Source organism: Clinocottus analis, unplaced genomic scaffold (genome assembly GCF_023055335.1).
Source record: "Clinocottus analis isolate CAN_PGR_092001 unplaced genomic scaffold, fCliAna1.0.p SCAF_4, whole genome shotgun sequence".
NCBI classification, from domain to species: Eukaryota; Metazoa; Chordata; class Actinopteri; order Perciformes; family Cottidae; genus Clinocottus; species Clinocottus analis.
Window position 1 is genome coordinate 7,821,766 of NW_027176153.1, and position 25,598 is coordinate 7,847,363.

At 42.8% G+C, this 25,598-nt stretch overlaps 1 protein-coding gene across 1 annotated transcript in view; it reads right to left on the reverse strand.

Moving 5' to 3' along the window:
• klhdc8b (kelch domain containing 8B) overlaps positions 1-24,987 on the reverse strand; it is a 103,867-nt gene extending 78,880 nt beyond the window's left edge. Inside the window, exon 1 of the mRNA XM_068597287.1 lies at positions 24,563-24,987. Within this exon, the coding sequence (XP_068453388.1) occupies positions 24,563-24,953 (391 nt within the window). The 5' untranslated portion in view covers positions 24,954-24,987. The remainder of the gene's footprint in view (positions 1-24,562) is intronic.
• Positions 24,988-25,598: the final 611 nt, after the last annotated feature.

The window sequence follows — 25,598 nt, forward strand, 5'->3', positions numbered from 1 at the left end:
TCTCAGCTTGTCGGCTACATTACATCAAGTTATTCTGTGTGGGTTCAGCTTCAAAACCACTCATTCATCTATATGATGTTGGCAGAAACTGAACTTGGAATAGTGCCTGTATTAAGGCCGAGTCTACTGCTGTGGCGTATAAAGCGTGGACCTTCACACACAACACACTTATCCAGACGCACATGCACTAACTAGATAAGCAGTTGCATCCAAATGCCATGGCCCACTCAATGGTGCCACTATCGTAGCTGCTAGTTAGCAACCAAAACTGGTATAATAACCTCTTGATACCTCTTGACCGAGTAAAAGAACATGGTTTCCAAATGATGTTAGCGTAAGTCTGCTGGGTCATTGGGTTGGTACCCTCTCAATGACATGTAGTTTTGTTTGAGTTCATGACACAAAGAAGACCGAACAGTTTGCTCCGGCTTTCCAGAACCCCACCACTCTTTTCCTGCACACACACACACGCGCACACACACACGCGTATTGATCGCAGCCTTCTGAATTTAATCAAAGTGTATCATAGCAGACTTTGTGACATCAGCAAACATCATATCAATATCCAAAGAAAAATCAATCCCATATTGGGATAAAACACATAACTTACAGTCCTACTTTGGGGGAACTTACGTGTCGTCCATCTTGATAGAGTCTATGGTCGACAGCATCACGAGCTAACGTCATCAGTTAGCTTGTTGCGATCATCGGCAGCATGCCGACCAACCCACCAAGCAACAGTTAACACACAGCAGCTAATGACGTCACCCAACGAGATTATAACAACCAGTGCTAGTTAGTTAACTAGCATGCTAACATCGTGTTAACTAGCTAACCCCAATAAAGCAAACAAGGTCATTTAGTTTAGTTGATTTGCACAATTTTATAAAATAAATACACAAACACAACAGAGATAAATTACCTCACAGTGCAGGAAGAGGCAGAAAGCCCACTAGGCTTATTTCAAGCCTCCACCCATAAAATATTAAAATTTCACAATGTTGATTAAATGAATATGCAGAAGAAGAAGATCAGACCATGTAATATTGTTGACAAGATACTTTGTACAAGATATGATATGCAATAACAACAATAACAATACATTATAAATAATTAACCATATCCTCCGGTATAGCGCTCTCTGTGTGACGGAGGCATCAAGGAGCTGTTTGGCAGGACTTTAAAGTCATATTAACAAACAGTAACACGTGTTGCTGGAGAGGGGCCTCTTCTCTAAACGTCCAGCCAGGAAGAATCTACAACATTACAATCTTCTAGCGCTTGACTGAATTACCAGATTTTAAATAATTGTGTATTCATAAAGCGCACATGATTGCAAACTTAGGAACCCGTGGAGCATGTGGGAGAGACAGCTGATAATAGAAACTGAAGTTAGCAGAAAAAAACAAGACGTTGTAGCATCCTGGTGTGCTGCTATAAATAGCATCTATGGGTTTACTAAGAGTGTGAAGATAGTTGCACTGCCACATCGCCTAAAGGGCTTCATGGATTGCAAAATATGCCTCCAACCTCCCTTTCTCCTCACCACACATTCACCGGCTGACTCGCTGGGTTCGACTTCCTCGAGCCATCTCCCTTTCACATGGACGCAGGGGGAGGTGTGAGAGCTGGATTATTACTCGAAATATATTGATCGCCACGCTGCTCCTGTTCAGTTCAGTTTTCCTTTGTGTGGTAGATACACTGAGGCACTTGAGCTTATGTGGAAGTAGTATGAAACTTGTAGATGGGAAGCAAACTGAGGAGGATTCGCCGGCTACACTATTTAGTTAATATCCACCCCAATAAGAGTTGTGGGATCTCTTTGAGAGTTTTCCTGTGATTTGAAAACCTTCCTTCACAGGCAAACACACACAAAAAAAGCAGACCATGTCATTCTTAAGGCAGGTTTGTTGCCTCAGAGCTTGTGTCCCAGTCTGTATCGGGAAAGCGACAGTAGGACGCTGGGGAACACTTCATTCCAACGTTTCATCCAAAAAAGCGTTTCATCAAAAAAAGTGCTGAGGGCTCTTTTTGTATGTTTCTATGAGAACATTATCTTGACAATATATCACCACTCAAACCATTGTACGATAATCTTTCACCGCCTGTTTGCTTTTCATTATCTGTGTCCACCCGGCCGCCAGTCTGCTCCCACATTCATCCTTTTCGGCCTTCGCTATGGTAATGTCAGTCTGACATATAAAAGTCGGGAAAGACAATCAGAGCCGAACGAACCTGTGCTCCATTTTCTACATTTATGTCATCAGAGCCTTTCAGAAAAGAACAAAGCATTAACAAATAACATAAAAACATTGTTTATTTTATCTACCGAATTAATGTCTGAATCCTTGTAAGCAATTGTAGAGTCAGCACCGACACAAACTACACACTATAAGACAGTCGTGTGTCCAAAATTCTTCGGCCCACCAACAAATGGGGACTATAGAGAAAAGAAAAATAATAAAAAAGAAGCGGTCGCTAACAAGTAGCAAAATGAAACCACTAAAAGACATCACGCCGACTAGTCCGCCTTTTAATGTGTTGCTAGCTACACATGAGCTAGCAACTGCTAAATAAAAAAAAAGGTTTGCCTTTCGGTCTCTTAAAGATCTGCTACGCAACTTGAGAGATAGTTTTTACACTAGCTAGCTAGCAAACATACATCACCCAAATACTCAACTCCATCAGTCGAGTTATTCATCAGTCAAATCCAACAAAATGAATCATGCATATTGTATTTGAAATGTCATGAAGTGCCTCTAAAAACACAGTTCATGCTCCATCGCCCGTTTTAGCCACGAGACTCACAGAACTCCCATATAGATTTTATAGATTTCCACACTCTCACATTGCCACCAGCCCTTAGGAGGGATACATGGATTTAAGCAATATCTGAATACCAAAGGGATTAAATTATACAAGTGGTATGATGGTGAAGATGGAGCAGACCACAGAAAGCGAAGGGGAGGAGATTTGTCAGTGTGGCAGAAAGAGTACAGACGGCATTAAGAGTGGGACAGCAGGTGTGTGTGTGTGTGTGTGTGTGTGTGTGTGTGTGTGTTATAGGGAGTGTGTGAATGACAGTAGACTATATAGTCCCACCTCTATGGTTTCTTTGCCACTTCATAGGTGATTTGAGAGAGAGACATGTCAGAGAAGTATGCAAATTAAACGAACAGCGATCCAACTGGGATTTTAATTATCTTCACTCATTGTGGCAGGAAATACAAACTGTGACTAGAGAGGTGCACTCAGTGCAGACCTTCGCTAAGTGTGCATGCAGTGGATCAATGCCGCTGTAAACAGCGCAGTGCAGCTGAACTGCAACACGGCGCTGCTGCCCACCGGCTGCTAGCAGCTCACTAGCTCTCCTCCTGTTTGGAGACACGCTCCACTGCATTCAGCACTGTTTTTGCAAGTAAATGTATAGTGAGTTTTTTTATTTTTAATATGCCACTTAGGGCCACCAATGTGTAAGGTCGGAGCTTCTCCAGGGGAGAACATACGAGCTGAGTGCAAACTCACTTCAAAATCGGTCAATGTCATTTTAAGAAATGTCACATGGAACCATAAAAAAAAAATCATCAAAGGCAAAGAAAGAATGACATTTTAAACACTCTTCATCAATTTCTGAATTTAACTTTTTGCCTCACCGGCCAATAACACCTCCGTCTATTAGCTGTTAGCTCCTTTATTGAGCCAAGCGGGGCTGTGCTTCTGCCCATCGCTTGGCTAAAGGCGCTACATGTTACTGCTCTCCTCCTGCCAATTTTAACACAGATTTGTTTTCGACGACGTCGCATCGTCAGAAAAATGTTACATCATCTCTGGGCGCCCATCACATTTTATTTTTATTTTTGGCATCAACTTGTTCCCCAAGTATCGCTCCTTTTGACATTACAACTCAAGAGCAACAGTTTTTCCGGCACTGTTTAGACATCTGTTTAGACAGAAGAAGCGTGGTCCATAAATTACACTAAAATATGATGGAGCCTCTAGAGTTTTCATTAAATTACTATTTTGGTACAAACACTTACCCACCAGTGTGGCAGATAGCTTTGCATGATTTACTCCCCATCGTTATCCTCTTTTTGGCTGTAATCATTGAAATACACACATTTGACTTTTGACATTTGAGTCAAACACTAATATCTGCACGTGTGGTTGCCGAGATTGCAAATATTAAATTTGCTTTGTGTGTGTTGAGTTGTGTTGTGTTGTATCTCATTCTTGTTCAAAAACACAAAACACACACATATACAGTATAAATTGAAAAAAGATTGATGAAATCATTTCCCAAATGTTTTCATTTAACAACATATCGTGCATATTTGTTGGCGTTACACTTTTCAAAGACACACAAAGGAAGACAACTCAAAATAAAAACAAAAACTTAATAGAAACTTTGAATAAAAAATAAAAAAATGACATGTATAGCCACTTGGGCTGATCGGTGCCTTGGTCCGATCTACTTTGTTTGCTTCACATTTAGAGAGCTGTGTATGCTCTGTAAATGTGTTATTGTCCATACAAAACGGACAGTTAGTGAACCGCAAAGTGATATTTGCTAAATTTGACAAAAGGGGATTGGAGTAGCTCCACTGTCAAATTCACGGACAACGAGAAAGTCTAACAGCCACTGTGTTGTTGTTGTGCATGTACTATGCAAAATATGCATGTGTGTGAGTGGATGTATTTTATAGAAAAACTTTTTTTTTTAAAGCAAAGTGCAAATGACTCACCCGGCATCGCAATTTGCAGTTAGTCAGACAAAACACTCATCAAATCACATCTCTACCAGGTTGATGAGATATTGAGATTGTTGTTGAGGGCAAAAGAATGAGTGAAAGTGGTAGGTACCTGAGCGAGAACGAGGTGAAGCCAAGGTGAAGTAGAGCCGCCAGGCAGCTAGTCGAGGTGAGGGGAGGTGTGATGTAGGAAGTATGAGGAATTAGAGAAAAGCCACGTTGAGATGTATGAGATATCTGGAGAGGCGTGTCAAAGGTGAAGGTAAAGCTCCAGTAATTTGATTTATTATAGATGCGTTTGTTTATACCAGGCGGCCACGTCAACCTCTGAAAAGCAAAGCCAATGCAGAAGAGACTCACATTTGCATTCTTTCAAATGGCGAGCAAATCCTCAGGAGAGTCAGATTGTACAGAAGTCTGTGAGAAAATAACTCCACTTCTCTGTTGATGTATTCCCTAAGTAAACATGGTAAACATGAGTTTATGTCTCGATCTCTAGTTTCAAGTCTTCTTCAATTCAGCATGATGTTCATCTAGAAAATGATGGTCATTTAGAGTCAAATAGACCATAAAGCAGGGGATGATTTAGGGCCGGGCTTATTTTGATTGACAGGTTGCTACCACGGCGTGGTGAGGTCTGGGAGTGGTCCGTGTTTTTGTCGTTTTCAGGTCGTGAAAGTGAACCGTTTTCATCGCCTACAAATGTCTTATTCAGCATTCGGTTGTACTTCTACCCTCTTCCTGTCATTTCTGGTTGCAAAAAAACAAGATGGCGGAGGGATTACACCACTGTAGTTCAGACTGAAATATCTCAACACTTACGAGATGATGGCCATGACTATAGTGATCCCCTGACTTTTCTTCGTCTCGTGTGATAGTTAATCAAATAACGTGTTTTAAATGTCTGGGGATTTGGGATTTAATAACCACTTTACTTGCCCTAAATGGAAAGCTATAGCTTTGAGTCCGACATTAACACCAATGGCCATCTTCACAAATTAACTTTTCTAAATAATGGGAGGAAATCCCTGCAGACAGGTTCCAAAATGAGGTGGGAAAGATCCCCAGTGGAGCGGAGGTTGATATAAAGCACCTCTAGGTGTGAGGCCCGTGCGTCCACATACTTTTGGCCTCGGTATTGAACCATATCACTCTCAAGCTTAAGATTGGTATCAGCAAGTTTACACGACCCTGCTGCTCCTGCTCTGGGTTCTGTGTTTGAGTTCTCATAGATTTTCTCCTCGTGCTCATACAAAGCTTCTCCTTCCCTGACTGGATCAATGCACTTTATCTGATCTTAACAGGGTGGATTACGGTTTGTTTAAGGTTGTGCATTGCGGGTATGAGTCAGTGCTTTTCCATCATGTTCCCCTTTCGTTCTCCTCCTGCATGTCTGGAATATAAGCATCTTTGCTCTGTTCGTCCCCACCTGCTCCTGTGACGCCGGACGTTTTTTATTGTGGCCAAAGAAACTATTGTCCTGTTCTTTTTGTTGTTGTTATCCTGACCTCAGTTACTGTACAGACCTTGAATCAGGTTAGACAGATTGAATTACATCTTATTCTCAGACGGGTGTTCATCATTCTCAATGCAATCATCGTTATCTGTCCCCCGACCTGCCCCGAGCAATAATGACACTCTCATCCATATTCAGACTGCGTCATGGAGATAACACTGATACTCCGTTATTCAGCTCACTATTATTATGCACGGGGCGCAAGTGGAGACGCGGCAATGGCCAGAGGCAGAGGCAGAGGCAGGAGAAGAGGTGCCACAAACAATAATGCAAGTGACGATGTTTAATTAGTGAGGAAAAATGGGAAAGAGACGGAAAGAATAAATAATGTTGGACACGGCATTTGCTTTATATAGTTGAGTCAGACACACACACACACACACACACACACACAAAGACACATTTTATACAGGAGAGTTCTCTACTTTTAGTTGTGCAGAGAGGCTCATTAGTAGCGAAAACCCAATTTGATTCAATTACCGAAAACAACTCCCAAAACACAACACAAGAACCGAGCAGCAAATGAGGAGACAAAGTCTGGTAGCCGGTCGTTAACAACAACAATAAGAACTTGGCTTATTGACGCGACCCGAAACACACAGAGCGGTTGAAGAAACATGATTGAAGCGGTCTTGACTTTGGACCCTGCTAAACCTGATGTTCTTCCTGGAAAAGTACTCCTGGAAAACACCGGTATAAAACTTTAAAACGTTCGTATAACAGCATCAACTGAGAAGCCTGAAGTGAAAATGTAAAATGTGTGCGAGCATCTTGTCTTAGAGCAGTAATTCTCAAACTGTGGGGCATAATGGTATTACAGGTGGAGCGTCCCTCTAGTGGGGCGCGGTGGAATTACAGGTGGGGTGCAAGAGGAAAATAACTTTATTGAGAACTTCACATATTGCAAAAGTACAAAGTACACAGACACAAAACTCATGTCTCAACTTAATTCAAGTCATGAACAAATTCATTGCGAATTGCCCGTACTTTCAGTTAAATGTTTACGTTACAGGTTACGCTTGCGTGTGAGCAACTCGCTAATTCTTGGTGTCTTGCCAAAAGCCTATCTGATCTCTATGCGGTTGGCTTAGAATACAGACCTTAGCTCAACATTGAGCATGAATTACGAGCAGCCGTATCAAATCTACAACCCTGTTTTAAAATAAGATTTGTTGTGGAAAGCAGCCACTAATACTGATACAACGTGATGGCTCACACATCAGCACTCATTTTGTTTTGCAAACAAATAGCTTATTGTTTTATACAATAAGCTTTTTTTTGTGCCAAATATTAGTTCTTTTTTTGCAGAGATATAATTTTATTTACATTGTTCTAACAAAGTGATTGCACATGTTATTTGTTTTTGTCTGATGGAGCAATGTTGTTTACTTTAAAGTGATTCAAATGTTTCTCTATTAAATTATTCATAAAAGCACAGATAGACGAGTCAGAAAATGTTGTTATTGCAGTAAAAATTCAGCATAGACCAATTTGTTACGATTTTGTAGAGGCGGTTGGACATGAACAATTTTCTTCCTCCAAAGTGGTCAGACAGAAAAAGTTTAAAAACCTAGTGTGTGTGTATGTGTGTGTGTGTGTGTGTGTGTGTGTGTGTGTGTGTGTGTGTGTGTGTGTGTGTGTGTGTACGTGCCCTGCATGTATTTAACCCACGGCCCCTAAACACAATATCTAACGGTGCATAACCAAAGGAGCACATCAACCCCATTTACATCCGAACAACTGTGGGGTCAAGCCTCCAGCGCTGGGTTCACTGACTCTATGGTGTTAAGAAGGCTGTTATCAAATCTTCTGGCGTTGTTCATTTCCACTGCACAGCAAGCTTCTTAACGTGTCTGAATGCTTGTGTCGTTAACCTTGAGTTCTTCCACTTCTCGACACCTCCCCTCTGTCTCTGGGTTTCTTCTCCCACACCGCCCCTTCTCCTCTCTCTTGCTTATGCGTTCCTACCAACAAACTGCTGTTGTAGACTGTATTATATTTTATTCATAAAATGCGTCACCATTCAAAGGCACTTCAGCATGTACAACAGGAAGCAAAAGCATCAGCATTCAGATATAACAGTCAGTGAACGGAGAAGCGTTGAAAGAATAAGTGAATAAGTCACCGTTCAAAGGCACTTCAGTATATCTACAACAGCAAGTGAACGCATCAACATTCAGACGTACTTCAACAACAGCAAGTAAACGCATCGCCTTTCAAACTTACAGCAAGTGAACGCATCGCCTTTCAAATGAACAGCAAGTGAACACAACGCCTTTCAAACATACAGCAAGCAAGTGAAGGCATCGCCCTTTAAACGTACAGCAAGTGAAGGCATCACCTTTCAAACGTACAGCAAGTAAACGCATCGCCTTTCAAATGTACAACAAGTGAACGCATCACCTTTCAAACCTACAGCAAGTGAACGCATCGCCTTTCAAACGTACAGCAAGTGAACGCATCACCTTTCAAACCTACAGCAAGTGAACGCATCGCCTTTCAAACCTACAGCAAGTGACCCTTTCCGCACTGATTCTTCTGGCTTCAGCTCAGTTTCAGTTCAGTCTGTTGCTGGTTCAGTACAACATCCGCCTGTTCAAGCAGCGTGTTTAACTGGTCAGAAGCGTATTATTTTCATATTTCAGACACGTTTTTCCAGGACACCACATTTTCTGGCAACATCTGAATTCACTTGTTAACGCGGCGTTACAAATACATAACACAGCAGAAGCTGCTTATCTAAATGGTGTGACTGCAAGGCTAGCAGCAGTAACCCACTGGAACGTTGTGAGATCACTCACAGGTCGAAATTTTAAAAAAGGCGGTTTTCCTGTTGCGTCTGCTGACGTTGTGTGAATGCAGCGTGAATACAGAGACATGTTTAGCCGTCGGAAGAAACCAGGAAACAGCTAGCAGGACAAATATGTGACTAAGTAACACGTTTGATCTAATTTATTTAATGTTACAATGGAGTAGGGTCTCCATTTGCTTTTCTTTGGAGCGACCTGTCGTCATAAGTGGTAGTTGCAGCTGTGGGTTTGGATCTCACTCACTGCCTGTGTTGTACATTAGGGGTGATGCCACAGTAGAGTCCCACAATACAGCAAATGCACTGAGCAACAGCCCCAATCACCATCGCAACCACATTTGGTGACCCAAGAGATATGTATTTTAATTAATGTTTCCAAGGTTACGGCTTTAAGCTAAATGAACCGAGGCGTACCAACTATTAAATTATATATTTTTTCCAACGGTATTTTAGTCACTTACAACTTCTCTCTCTCTCTCTCTCTCTCTCTCTCTCTCTCTATCTCTCTCTCTCTCTCTCTCTCTCTCTCTCTCTCTCTCTCTCTCAGCGATGCAGGCAGAGTCTGTAACAGGTCACAGTGACGAGGATCACCAAAAATGTCTCCTCACGCCAATGAATGTGATCCAGGTTTTGCCGTCACGTTCAAAAGATCCACTTGAGTTCAGTTTGTTGTTTACATTTGTTTGTAACATTCAATCCTGAGTTTGTGAAGTACTTGTCGACAGGTAAGCCGTAACGCAGATTCAGAGGTAGAATTACTTTTTGACAACTTCAAAAACTTCTCCTTAAATCAATGGAGACCGGAGACAATGATGACCATCGCTGTTTTGTTTTCTTATGTGTCAATCTTTATCGTTCCTCAGCCATTGCTGCAACACCAGCGGGTGTGCATGGACAGACGGTTTATGGACCGTGTTATGGACTGCAGGGATGCAAACTGACACCACGCAGGAGGGAGAGCGGCGTGTTGTGCACATGTAAAGCCTCGAGCAGTGTGCCTGTCTATCAACGCCGCCCGTTGCGACAGAAAAGCAGCCTCCGAACCAAAAGAAATGAAACAGGATGTTATGTACTAAGAGTTTCTAAACTTAAACAATGCTGAAGTTAAACTTTTTCCCAATCACAGCCAATCGAATGCTCGCCCGAGGCACAATTCATACAAATCAGGTGCTAACAATGTGGTACGGTGGGAAGTTCAGATGGAGAGTGTGAGGAGGTGATGGTGTGTCTCCAGCAGCTCGGTGTCACGCCCTGCAGCGATGTCGGCTTGTCAGGATACACGGTCCTGAGAAGAACAGAAGATGCTCCCTCGGGTCCCCCCGTCTCTCGAGTTCTCCCCAACTTTTAAATACCGTACACAAGCTTTTCTCTCAGCTTCAGGGATCTCTCTCTCTCTCCCTCTCCCTCTCTCTCTCTGTGGTAGTGTCGAAAGTGTATATTCCCTCTACTGACCAGCAGGGGGCGACTCCTCTGGTTGCCAAAAGAAGTCTGGTTGTATAGAAAATGACTCTAATTTTCTCTTGATTTATTCCCTCAGTATAAACATTGTAAACATGAGTTTATGTCTCAATCTCTAGTTTCAAGTCTTCTTCAATACAGCATGATGTTCATTTAGTAAATTATGGTCCATATAGAGTCAAACAGACCATAGAGCAGGGGATGCTTTAGGACGGGGCTCCTCCACGTTCTAAATATGGTCACTTCTGTTCACCGGATGCAAAAAAGCCAAAATGGCAACGGTATATCAAGATGGCGACGAACTTAAGGCTTACTAACATCAGTCTACAAACCAATGGGTGATGTCTCGATGACTACGTCCACTGCTTATATACAGTCTGTGGGCGTAACACCGTGAGCTCCGCTCCATGCTCGTACTAGGGAGTACTTATGCAATGTGTGAAAAAAGCTGTATAAGGCTTTTTTGACTCCAAAGGCATCTAATAAACTGCCCCACGTGATGTCACTTCAGCGAGTGTTTGTGAAAATTGGTGGTGCAGAGTTAGAATGAAGCGAGCTTACCAGACCTCTGTAGCCCGCTTTTCATCTCTGTTGAGGCTGGAGACTAAAAGGCTACATTAGCTGCTCCTAGCATAACACAAGGGCTGCACAATGTGAGGACAAATATGCTGAATGCGATGACGTTGAATACTGCAATAAGTTCTCCCGGCTTGACTCTCCCCTAGGGCGCCATACGTGGAAATCAGTTGCAATGATGAATCTATCCAGTAGGTGGAGCAGTGAAGCTGAAGCGATTAACTGCAACAGTGACATCAGCTGCTGTTATCATAACTGATCTGTACAAGGGAGTGTGTGCTTCCACTTAGATCACACTTCAATGTTATCATAAAGATTATAGAAAATAGACGGGTCATGGAAATATTACTGTGCTGAAGCCTTTGTCTTTGCGATTCGGGATCGAGATTGTCACGTATACAGGGCTGTGACACAGCGGTTTAGTCTCTGCTGCTTTATTGAGCCCACTAGCATGACGGTGTCCTTTTTGTTGGCACCTAACGGGCCATCGGTGTGTCGAGCCAACACACAGTGCCCCTGTTTTATCTCATTGACGGCAGATTGTCTATCAGAATACCATTAGAAAAACAAAAAGAGCCTCAGGACAGGAGACGGGGGAGATAAGGGAGCAATAGTGCCATAATGATAATCATTTTTTATCTTCTAATAAAAAAAAACACTTACTACATTATTGTCTATCAAAATATACTTGAAGTACCAAAAGTAGTCATTATAGTGAAAATCCCATTTCAAAATCATTGGATATATCATTGAGTTATGACATTTGATGCATGTATGTACTCATCACTTCAATGAGCCTATTTGAACTACTTCATGCAGTATGCTCCCGGGTAGCTTAACCTACAACATTATACCAAAATAAGAATGAGCTAGTAGTAAAGCTTTGAAAATGCAATATCTGTAATAATTGCCTTGGAGATGTATTTGACTAGAATTATAACGTTGCATAAAATGGTAAGTAAAGTACAAGAACCTCTAAATTGTACAAAACAAGTACAGTACTTGATGCAAGAATAAAACAAAGATAAGAGACTTCCATAATGAGCCTGAACATGTTACAGGAGTGCAATGCCAGATGGGTGGATTTCTCTTTAAAGGGGGAGTAGGTCCCCTGAGGAAAGTTTTCAACAGTGAAAACATGGCGGGCCTTAAAAAAAAAAGTAAGAGCAGCAAAAGCCTGAAGTCGGTCTGCATGTCGAAGCTGATAGAAGCCAACCCAAAGCTGCTCTATCATCAAACATACAGTATGGAGCGCAGTGTGAGCTCAACATCGCTGTCAATTGAAGTCTGTTTTTCTAACATCTGGGATACATATTCATTCTTTCTTTCTAACGCTTCCCGCCAGCGCTTGCTGATGGCCGTCTTTGTTAAGCAGGTGTTGCTGGAGACGGCAAAAACTCATCTGTTATTATGAATGCACCTGCCTTTTGCTTCATCTTCTTTCATTCCTCCCGTTCACTCTCCTCCATCTCATTTCCCTGCTTCCCTCCTTTCCCTCCCGAGCACATGAAAGCCCCCCCGTCCAGATCAAGGAACACAAGTGAGTGCTGTGGTTTTTAATGCCGTTGCATTTGACACCGCCAGGCCGCCGGCTCTTGTTTGTGAGGTTTTGATCTGTAACCTGAAGCCTCCGCAGGGCTCCGGGCTTCCCCTGGTTAAAGTGTTTTTCTCCAAGGGGAAAAGGCGCTGCCACTGGCGTCTACGGAGCATCATCACACACCCGACTTCCAGCATCAGCGATCCTGCCTCCAACACTTAAGAGTCTTTGGCTAAAGCCTCTCCTGTCTAGATATGTGGCTCAGCTGGGAACATGAAATGTGATGTTTTCACCTTGTTTCATTTTTTAAAATGACTTCAGCGCTCTCAGATAATCTACAGCTGTCTACGCATTATCAACCTGTGATGCTTGCTGCACTCGCAGGAGTTATTTTATTGCTTTTTTAGCCCCATCCACATCAGATCTGCTGCTCTGTCTACCGCTGCTTTGGACATCGGCACAGTTTCTGAGTGTTTTTTGGCAGAGGACTGACCTTTTGTTGAATGTTTCGCAGTCGCTCTGTGAAAGTGGAGCGAGCAGTAGCGGCACTCACAGCGATAGGAGTGAGGAGTCTTTCCAGTTGAGGGAGAAGATAAAGAGCATTGGTCTCAGAAGTGCATTGCACTCAGGATGATGAGTCCAGAAAGAACGGTTTCCACCAGACACACACGTTTCTGAGTTACTGACCCCAAACTTTCCATTTACCGTTGGAACGTTTCCTCCCATCTGACCCTATGTAGAGTGTTGTTGATGTTGTTTAACGTCTACATTTGGCTCAGCTATTAAAGGAAATTACAAAAGGCACCAACAAACAGAGGTTATCGGTATCGGGCTCGTTGCTACACTCAAAACTACATCAGTAGACACCACTACGCCAACATTCACCTCCCGTCGTTTGAGCCTAATAATGCACAAACAGGCAGACCCCACTTCATGATTATTATTTCGTGACAGATGAAGTTTTCTGTTTCATTCGGCTTATTGCAAGCCGGGCATATCATTGACGAGTATCCGGTAATGAGAGAGAGAGAGAGATAAGATAATTCTTTATTAGTCCTGCAGTGGAGAAATTGCAGGATTACAGCAGCAGTGCACACACGAGACATCTAGTAAATAAAAATCAAGTAATATAAATAGAAAAGAAAAGTACTTAAATGCATTATATATTGCACCAGATGAAAGACCAAAGTGATTAAAGTGTTATAAGTGTTTTGTGATCTGAAAGCTCAGCTTGATGTGCAGCCTGACAGTAAGGAAGGACCTTCAAGTGTGTGTGTGTGTGTGTGTGTGTGTGTGTGTGTGTGTGTGTGTGTACAGTTTGTAAATGCTTCAACTCCTAAAGACCCTTGAGGAGGCTGAACCCAAGTTATCCTTCATGTGTGAGTTCAGCTCATTGTTGTATTTGTAATATTAAACGGTTGAACCTTAAATTATTGAACATCTTCACTGCAAATAACTCTGAAAAACACAATCTTGAATTGTCCGTAGATCAGTGAACTGTGTCGTTGTATCTCTCAAAAGCTACACGCATTAGCCTTGCTTGCGTTTCATGGTAGATTTTCTCAATGATGTTTGTTGCCTCGCGGCTCTGGCAGAACAGAGACAAACACAGAAGATAAGAATCGATGAGTCGGAAGCAGATACAGATGTTTCTCTCAGCAAAACGTGATACAGTATTGAGCGAGACATGAATATGCAGTAACTCCAGCGTGTGCCCTCCAGCAAAGTCTCAGCTCAGCCGGGCCACACGACCAGAGGCTGCTGTCATCCGAGGCTCTCAGCGTGAAATAGAAACCGGTTTAGGGCTTTGCTAAAGTGCGTGGAGAGCAGAAAGTATGAAACTCTGTTCCCAGCATCAGCTTCATGTTTTAAAGCCACAACACTGAAAGGAGAAGCGTTGTGCTAGTACGAGTGTACAGGAGTAAAAAAAAAAAAAATGGCACTTTGATGTCATTATCTCAGGCTTTTCTGCTCATGAATACAAGCCTCTTAGAAAAAATGAAATCCCTTTTTAAAAAGAGGACCGTTCACGTTTGCGCAAACGACACACGGCTTTAAAAATAACTTTGTTTCTTGGGTTCAATGCTGATTTCCTTGATGTGAACAAGCCGCTCAGAGGAGCATTTAATGAGTGTCTCAGGATGCTCTCAGTCGGTTTGTGGGGGGTGAAACATAAGGCGTTATGAAGGAAGACAAACAGAATATGGAACCAAAGCAGGGGAAAGGTAAACACACACACACACCAGCTCTGGTTTAAGTACGGGCATAAACCAGCTTATTCAAGAGTACAGGCAGTTTTCCTTTCAGGTAATGCACATTGTTGTGCTAATTCAAATCCTTTACAGTGATGTGAGAGCTACAGATGACGTACTCGTTTTCAAAGAGGGATTAATGTCAATTCACGTTCCACTTATCTGTGAACGTCTGTTGCTACTCCAAGTCAGATGTTGTGTCACTGCTGAACACGCGTGTCGGTCGTCATGCTCTCTCCTCCGCCCCACGTTAAGCAGACGGCGCTTGTGAAACATTGAGGGTTAGAGTTGGTTCATATCTGTAAGTGAAATGTGCTACTAGTTATGTCTCACGAGCACAAACACCACCGCTGGTTTTGATTGTTCATGATTAGGTGAGTAACGGGGACAAACGAGGTTTGCGCTGTAACCGACCGCTACCGAAGAGTTTTGAGGGGAACTACTGAACACGTGTCACATAAGCCCAGAACAACAGCCACCTGGATTTCTTCGGCAAAGCGACAACTGTTTTGATTCAATGGAGCTGCTGAAAAAGATACACAGAAACTGCTGCGCCATCTGCCCGGCTGTGTCCTCTGGCACTTCTTTACCTTGTTACCGGGGAGATGTGGAGACACAATCTGAATTGGCATCAGTGCTGATAAAAGAAAGCACTCAAAACCCTGGAAAGATGTCTCTTATCCCTCCTTCTTCCTCCAAGCAGTTTTGTTTTCTTAAATTGCTGTTGTACTTGGCAGCTGCAGTCTACCGAGCGATTAAAATGCAGGTCCCGGGCTGCGGGGAGTGCAATCATCTTTGACGCGAAAAAAAAATATAGAATCACCAAAAATATGTATCATTTGTGGACGTTACTGCAGTTAAGTACGAGAGTGGCCAGCAGAGGAAGAGAGAGGGAGACAACGCCCTGGACGTGGGCGAGAAATGACATGAGCTCAGATTATTGTTTCATTTGATAAAAAAAAAAACTGCAGAGACGTGACAGCAGAGTTGTTTCATACACCAGAAGTAATACACCACAGACGTGCCAATGAGCATTCAACCCACACTGGACCTGGTCCTTTAGGTCGGGCCTGGCTTGTAGGAGACATGAAACACGGTACTTGAGTGGATTTGGGTGTAGCATGTCATTTCTGTTTGATGTGGATTAGCGGTTTTCTAATTATTTTGTCAGGCGGCCTTTAATTTATTTATTTGTCATGACCAAATGGTTACATGATGTCCAATCCAACGTCCATTCCTTATAAGGTGTTAGTAGCTCTATGCAGGTACTGCAAACTATAAATTAGTATATGTATTATGTATAAATTAGGCATTCTCAGAGTGCTGACCACGCTGCCCTCTTTGACACATTGTTGTGAGAAGGTGGTGTAACAGACCGCTGTTCACCCTCTCACGTTAGCATCACAGTGTGAGATAAAGTTTTACTAACAGTCGTTATTCTCCGATATTCAGTCAAATATGAAATCAGGCCATCATTCATGTTAATTTAGTCTCTCATAATGTTAAATTTTAAAACAATCTGAGTTTTATTTGACAGGAGGAGAGCTAGTAACGTTAGCAGCACCGCTAACAGCTAACAAACAAAGGTTCCTTCACATTAAGATGTGTTCAGGCTCTGTTCAGTGAAAACGAGTATTTTAGTAAATTTTAAGTTATCATGATGTGTTCACATGAAATTTGTTAATTTCTGAGAAAATATAATATCTTTAGTTGTTTGAAGTCTATCTATATTGTTTTCACATAGATATTAGAGATGGATTGAGAGCTGTTTACACTAGGTCTAAGCAGCTTATCATCATTAAAACTACTAATGATAAGATTTGTTTTAATCCATTAAATTACAATCTGTTTTTATGTAGAAAATTGAAATGCTAACATTCAAAATATTTGATGGTTTGTGGACTTCAGAGCGGTTTAAATCATTTTTGGGACGGTGGTAAAATAAAAATATTGCGAACATATTTCTAAGTTTGTTTTTACCAATTAAATCCATCACATGACCAAGCTGACCCAAAGTGTATTACCAGCTCACAGAGACGCAGCACAGCACCTGTGATCGCAGCAGAATGAAACAGACTGTCGCATAATGCATTCTGAACTCTGGGAGCCCAAAAAACAGGTTATCGCAAGTTTGTTTAAGAAAAGCAAGCCATGGAGCTATAGTTGTGTCTATAGGCTTTTAAAATATATATATAATTTATTAATCCCACACTGGGGGAATTATGCTCTGCATTTTACACATCCTTAGTCATCAAAGAGAAGTGGGCAACAGGGTTCGAACCCATTACCTTGTGTTTTGAGGACAACCACTCTCCTCATGAGCTACAGATGTGGCTATAGACATAAGTATAGACACGTCTATAGAGATGAATAAAGCCACGCCTATAGATGTGTCTATAGACGTGAGTATAGATAGCTAGATAGATGGATAGATAGATAGATAATTACTTTATTGATCCCCGAAGGGAAATTCAGGTAGACGTAGCTAGTAGCTATAGACGTAGCTATAGATGTGGCTGTAGACAAGAGTATAGATGTGGTTATAGACGTGGCTATAGACATCTCTATAGACGTGGCTATGGACGTGGCTTTAAAGGACTCAGACGTGGCTATAGACATCGCTATAGACGTCTCTATAGACGTGGCTTTAAACGTCTCTCTCTAGACGTGGCTTTAAACGTCTCTATAGACGTGGCTTTAAACGTCTCTATAGACGTGGCTTTAAACGTCTCTATAGACGTGGCTTCAAACGTCTCTATAGACGTGGCTTTAAACGTCTCTATAGACGTGGCTTTAAACGTCTCTATAGACGTGCCTTTAAACGTCTCTATAGACGTGCCTTTAAACGTCTCTCTAGACGTGGCTTTAAACGTCTCTCTCTAGACGTGGCTTTAAACGTCTCTATAGACGTGGCTTTAAACGTCTCTATAGACGTGGCTATATATGTGGTTATGGATGTGGCTTAGACGTGTCTAGAGGAAGTTTTGAGGCACAAAGGAGGTAAAAGCAGACATATTTCACTAATTTCCTCTCTCTCTATCTCAAAAGAGGAGCGAGTGAAAGGTCTTTCCTGATATTTTGTTTGGAACTGACTTCACTCCTCCTCCACCACTTTGAAGCCGTGACAGCATGCCTTTATCTCCCTCCTGGTAGAAACTTACTTTAGGTCATTCGGGGGGCTTGAAAGCCCTGCGGAAGGAACGGTTCCTTTCCACAGCAGACAGTGACTGTTGACAGAGGAGAGGGCAGTGGCCGTTAACCACAGACTGAGGGGGAAAAGGAAATTATACTCATCGGTGCAGTGGGAGTTTGACACTTTTGAGTCACGCTACAGCAGCAATTAAAATCTTGGCTCTGCATGAAGGAGACTAAAATCTAGATGTTCTAAGGGAGCGATGGGGGGCTGCTTTTATTATACACTATGTTTCATGTCTCTGTGCAAACTAGGCTCAGCCAGAGGTAAAAGATACATCAAGAGGTGAGAGGGAAAGAACTATATAAAAGGGCAAAGGAGGGGAGTAAATATTAACTGAGACACATTGGATGATCTAACCTTAGAGTCTTACATACGGCTATATCAATACAAAGCTCACAATCCAACTCAGGTTTTTCAGGGGAATCAGTCATTCCTCGGAGAATTAAACAAAATTATTTCATATAATATATATAGTGGTCCATCACATATCGCAAACAACTGTTGAAATTAAAGTTTATTATCCTCAAATTAAAACCATGACCAATGAGCTGCAGTAACCCATATTGGTATAGGAAATGCTGTGTACGATACATCATGAGAATACTACGAATTGAGTTGAATTGACTCGTATTATTACGATTTACTGGTTGGTCCACGTTCCAACCCTCACTTATGATCACAAAGTCTGGAGCGTGAACGAAAGAACAAGGTTTCGGACACATGTAACCCAAAAATTGCTCCCGTATAGCTGCGACTACGGTGTATGAAAGTTAGATAGTTCTGACGTGGCACCTTGCATGGTAGCTCCTCTCATCAGTGTGTGAATGATTCCTATGTGACGCGTCTTCGAGTATTCAGAAAAGCACTATATGAATTCAAAACCATTTTGATTATTATTATTATTATTATTATTATGATGTACAGAGGATACATCCTCTTTAGGGCTCAGCCTTTGAGATAGAGTAAGGATCTCTGACATCAGGAGGGAGCTTGGAGTTGAGCCGCTACTCTTTTTCTTTGCGTCAAAAGGAGTTAGCTGAGTTGGTCTCGGCTTCTAATTCGGATGCCGTCTGGACGCCTCCTATTAGTGGTTTTCCAGGCACGTCCAACTGGTAGGAGACCCCGGGAAAGACCCAGGACACGCTGGAGGGATTATATCTCCCAGCTGGCCTGGGATCACTTCAGGATTCCCCAGAATGAGCTGGAAAATGTAGAGATGTGAAAGGGAAGCCAGGGCCGGCCTGCTGGGCCTGCTGCCACCGCGACCCGACCCCGGACTGAGCAAATGAAAATGGATGGATGGATGACTCGTATTATTCAAAACAATTATAATAACAATCATAATAACTATATTTATATAGCACCTTTAACAACAGAGTTCACAAAGTGCTTTGACAGACAAACAGCTAAAGTGAGGCAATAACAGCAGGAAGCTCAACACTGAGGCCCAACGAAGCAAGACCAAGCCCAGTTCAAACAGACAACAAATGAAACAATAAAACCAATCAATACAATACAAATAAACTAAGTAATAAATCAAATGAAATCATTTAGTTCAATCATTTTGTAAAATTAAAAAGCAGTAAAGCGATGACATCACATAAATGTCAGTGTGTGAAAATGGGTTTTAAGAAGTGATTTAAAGGATGTTACTGGCTCTAGAGGTTGATCTCCTCAGCCCAGGGCTCCACATCTTAGAGGAGAGAGAATGAATCATTACATGATTAACTGAGGCGTCTTTGTATCGTATTACGGACTATTTATTGAAATATATGTATTGAATCTTCCACACACGCCGTTTACAACTTGTGCGCTTGCTCCCTCTTTTTAGTCTAAAAACAAACATGGCAGTTGCACACATGTTGCCAAGGAACAGCAACGCTCGCCTGATCAGTCGACTACAGAGGAAGTCTAGAAACAGACAGAAAAACAGAGGGGAGGAGAGGAGAGGGGAAAGAAGAAGAGAGGAGGAGAGGGGAAAGATGAGGAGAGGAGAGGGGGAAAGGGGAAAGATGAGGAGAGGAGAGGGGAGGGGAGGGGAGAGGAGAAAGGAGAGGAGAAGGGAGGAAAAAAAGAAGAGGAGGAGAGGAGAAGAAATGAGGAGACTGTAGGGCTGCAGTGTTGGCCAAGACATGTCAATCATCAGACCACCATCGGAAAGACAGACACACACACACACACACACACACACACACACGCACGCACACAGCTTATGTATTTTTAAACACTTTTTTTTTGCACTGATGGCTGCAGAAATGGAAAAAAAAACGAAAAAAAAAACAACTAGACAAAAATAACTTTCCACTGCTGCCAAGCTTAGAATATCATGTACACATTTAATCCCGTGGACAAAACTTGTTTCCTATTTAAAGATAAGTTGGGCGTCAATTCACCATTTAGTGGCAGCAACTTGAGCCTCCAGCCTCTCTTGCACTGCAGACCAGTTTAATTTCAACCATATTTTTGCAGAGAGGCCGGCTGGGAGGATGGAAACAGACATTGTGGAGAAAGAGTGGTGATATTTGAACTCAACGTGCTCGTGAAAGGACTCACCAGTTGTCATCTGTTGAGTGAGGAACATTCATTCGACTGCATGGTTCAGGATCTGACGTGCTGTATTTAAATGAAGCAGCAGGTTTTTGCCCAACCACTCTCGTCACTGCTCTGCACCTCCACCGGCATCTCACCGAACCTCATTTACATGCTGTAACCCTCACGGGCAGATCCACAGCCACAGCAGCAGGAGCGTCACGTGAATCTGCTGCAGGCAAACTGTAGGAGCGACTGTGCACCGAGTTCTGGATAACGGTTTACTCCAAATCCTTTTTGGCAGGTCGTAACTGTAACGCTGAATGTCACAGGAAACAGCGGCGTATGGGGGCTGCACGATTGTGGCTCAAGTGACACAATGTTTTTAGTTTTTCAGGGAAAATAAGATTTTTACATCGCACTTTCACATTTAGGTAAACGGTACTGCATTTATTTCCATGTTGTGCTACTGCATTCCTGCTAAAATACAAATTGTCGTTCCTTATTCACAGTTTGTCTCCTACGAGACAGAATAATTGGGCCAAAAAGTTTGACTCAAGATGTAATCAACAGAGCACTGCTTTTATTCAAATGTTGTGCTGCAAAACAAGACTTTAAAAGACTGAAGTAATAAATAATTGGGTTAAATTTCAAGCGTAACACGCACAACAGCAAATGAGTACTGGCTCCTGTACGGTCTCAGATTGATACATTACACAGGAATCACTCATCTCTTCTTCCATCCATAATCAATGACAACTGTAAACAGTGAGGATGGACTAAATCATTGTAAATAAATAGCATGAGGTGTCCGTCTCGTGAATTATCCCTTTATGTTCACACCGCTGTGTAGGAGGAAACTGTGCCCCGGTGTATCTCCTCTGGAGGACATGGAAACAGCAGCGCTTGAGCTGCTAATGTCAAGCTTTCCTTTAATGGGAGTTTTCCTTTAATGAGGGTGACAGCATCCACTTAAGGAAGTGTTTTGACAGCAGGGCTTTGGAGCAGAACTCTTCTGCATCGCTGTTTCCAGATAACAATGCACTATGCAGACTGCACACACTGCTCCGTTTGGTGAATATGAATATGTGACGTAAAACATTATGAAGGTGTTGCTGCAGACAATATGGCTTATAAAGTAAATTAACTCGGACTCAAGACAGAATTAAGTCAAATCTATAATATTATGTAATGTTTTTTCTTCTTTATTATGCAGTTTACAATGACTGCGAGGGAAGATGTTTTATAAAAATTCCAGTTGATGATCGATGCATAAGAGGTGGAAATAAAAGAGCAGCGTAGGCAATAGAACATATGGCTGTTTAACTTTATGATGCTATGTTCACACTGTGAGCGACAACAGCAATACCAGCAGCCAGCTACAGCGTTGACACACTCGAGTGTTGTTCTCTCGCTACGTATGTCGTTAAATAGCCCTGGGAACAAGCCAACATGAGATGCAATTACACTCAACAATCTTTTTTTCTTCCTCGTCGTGTGTCTGAAATACATTGTATTGAGTAAAAAGCATGGAAATACTTCCTTGCTTCGTCTCTATTACCCTGAAAGGTCATATTGATTCCCCGGTATATCACGGCAGCGCTCAACAGCGTGCAGCCCGAAGTATAAACACAGGAAACTGCAGCCAAGAGGAATTCCAACAAGTGCATCACACTTCTCTCTCTCTCTCTCTCTCTCTCTCTCTCTCTCTCTCTCTCTCTCTCTCTCCCTCCCTTTCTGTGTCAATGCAATGTTTAAAATCTCTCAGTATATCTCTTCCTCTATTATGGCTTGTGATCGCTTCGTTTCCTTTCTGGTTTCTTTTGTCACACTCTCCTTTCTCTTTCCTCGCGACTCTCTTTCTCCCTCGGTGCCAACGTACACAACCTCAGGCAGCCGGCACACGTCTGGGGAATGAGCATTAACGTCCAGTGTGTTTATTCAATGGCGGTAGACTGTGTGACGCCGGCTCCTCCACACAAGCTACGTTTGACATTTCGCCAAAGCACACGAGGTAGCAGACGTACACAGATAGAGATATGAGCAGATACTTTTACTAAACACACACACACACACACACACACACACACACACACACACACACACGCGCGCAGCCTATTGACTATTTGCAACGTCAGAATCTTGGGACTTTTTGAGAGTGGTCATCGACCTCAACGCCACTCAGCCTTAAATCCGGAGCAGCTTCTTCAACGTGGAGAGACACTTCAGCAGCTTCACCGGTACTGAACAGCTCGAAGGGGCCTCTTTCCAAAAAGGAACAGCTAATTAGTAAACACCCGCCACTTCAGACGAATGAGTTTGTTGGTGCTGGTGTTGTTTCTAAGTCTTGTGAATATGTCAAAGCGGCTGCATAATCCACGCGTAATGAGCCAACATGAAGTTTTTGGCAGTAACTGATGGGGTGAAGGCACAAGTAAACCTGTCAAATAAAAATCGTATACATCTGATCTGCGTGTGGATGATTAATATGTAGGAACGCTAGAGAGCAACTCTTTCCTCACAGACATCAACAATCTAGGAGTCATCCGAGGAAGAAGACTTATTCAGGCTGAAAGAAAGAATGCAATGAAACGTAACATAAAGCACGACCTATCCAGGAAAGCACAAGTTGGTTTTTACCCCAAAATGCGTGAAGAGTATAATTCAGAAATATACAAAATAAACTTTTCTACTACAACGGCTTCTTGGCTTAAGACAGACACAGACAAAAGCAACTTCAACTTAATCTCTAACTGACTTTTTTAGGTTTCAGGCGTGCATTTGCTGGCTACATGCCTTCAGTGCCATGAAATGATGCGACACAGACAGACTGAGGCTGCAGTCACACGCTAAAATGTTAGCTTCCTTTTCAATTGTTGATACATGTAGCACAGAGCAATTTCTGTATTATCATATATATATATATATATATATATATATATATATATATATATATATATATATATATATATATATATATATATATATATATATGTATATATCTATATATTTATATATATATATATATATATATATATATATATATATATAGATCAACCGCTGTTTCTTTTTAACAGAACAGGATTCAAACGTATACTACAGAAATACTTAATAAATGACAAACAATCTACAGATGTGATTTTGCTTTACACAACAAAAGGATTTTAAAGCAAAGCAGTCGCTGCCTTACCTTAAGCTTTGACTGTGTAATCTCAATGTTTTGTTTTTAAATGTAACCCAAACAATAATGTTGATTGCTAATGATATACTAACTCCTGTGCTTGGCCTTGAGTGTAACCCTCTTAACATGTAACATAAGATAACTCTTAACATGCCAACTCTTGCTCCTACTACAGCGTCATGAGAAGAACTCCAAAGCACAGACCTGCTGATCCGGGTCACAGTTGCTCAGCTGTGATTGGACAGTGATGCTTGGGATAAGCGTTTACAAAATGGACAATCGTTGTTTTTTTATAATTTAATTCGGTCAATGCGAGCACAACAATGGAGGATCAGCAGATATGGGTTTGAAGTTTAACGTCAGGAAAATCAGTGAAGAGCGCTACATCTCAAGCCGAGGACAAACAGCTGAATCCTACAGACACCAGACAACCCACAGGTAAGGATTCATTCCACCAACTTTGACGGCCAGGAAACCTGACGATTGGCACCGCACTGAGCGACAGGTCAGTAACCAATGGGGTTCTGGTGGCAGACAACACAACCTGCAACAACGCCCCCTGTTGTGTGTTCTTTTACCAAAATAAACATAAACGGGAACCAGCAGCGCAATTCCAATCAGTCTTCACACCCAAATCACATCGATAACCAGCTCAGCGTTGTTGACGTGTCTCTTGGTGAGCGTAGTGGCTCTCTGTTGACAACAATGTTGTCCTGCCACATTTGTGATGGAAAGCAGCGTGACAACACTTTCTTACCTCTCTCCACTGTGGTGACTCCCATGGAGGGCTGACCCAGGCTGGCCTTCGTCTCCCATTTGCCCTCGTCGGGGTGGTACATCTCCACCGAGGCCAGCGGGGTCTGCTGCTGGTTCATGCCCCCGAGCACCATCACCTGGCCCCCGAGCGCCACGGCCGAGGCCCCCGCCCGCGCGGTGGGCAGCGGCGGCAGCTGGCTCCACGCCTGGCTTTCTACGTCCAGGCACTCGACGCTGTCCAGAGGGGTGCCGGTCTCGTTGCAGCCCCCCAGCACGTAGAGCAGGCCCTCGTGGTAGACAGGAGTGCTGTAGACGCGGCGCTGCGTCATGGGGGGGAACTGCTCCCAGTACAGGGACTTGACAGGACTCACCGCCATCTCCTGCACCGGCATGTCTCCAGGACAGAGAGGAGGGGACACACCATCACACACACCGCGTCGGGGGAGGAGGAAGTTGGGCAGTTACGGGGCTCGCAAAGGTGGAACCCAACAGAGCGAGAGCGGACGAAACAAGCTTGTTTCTGTTCGTTTGTCTGACCGCCTGAACCCTCGACGTCCAGAGAGGGACAGAGACCAGGAAGTGGGGGGAGGGGGATGGATGGAAGAAGGGATGAAGAGGATGGGGACGCCAGTGAGCGAAAGAGTGGACAGAACAGGGAAAAAGAAAGAGAGAGGGAATGAGGGGAATGTCTAACTCGCTCCTCGGCCAGATGTCACGACTCTCTATTCAAATGTTTTATTCATCCGGCTGTTGGTGTTTTTCGAGTGGCGAAGCCTTCTGCCCTTCAATCCCCCTCTATCGCTTCCTCTCCGCCTCTCTTTTCTCCTCACTGCATCCCGCCGGGAGGTTATTTTGGTTAAAGTTTTGGCCTGGAGTAAATTCCTTGGGGGGAAAAAAAAATGCTTGAAGAGGGCGTCCAAGGGCTTAAAACTTAATCCCACAAAAGCGTAACGCCAAGAGTGGACGAGTTGAAGAAGAGAAAAAACAAGCCAGTAGGGAGATGGCACTGGATCTAAGGCCCGGGAAGCAGGAGTTAA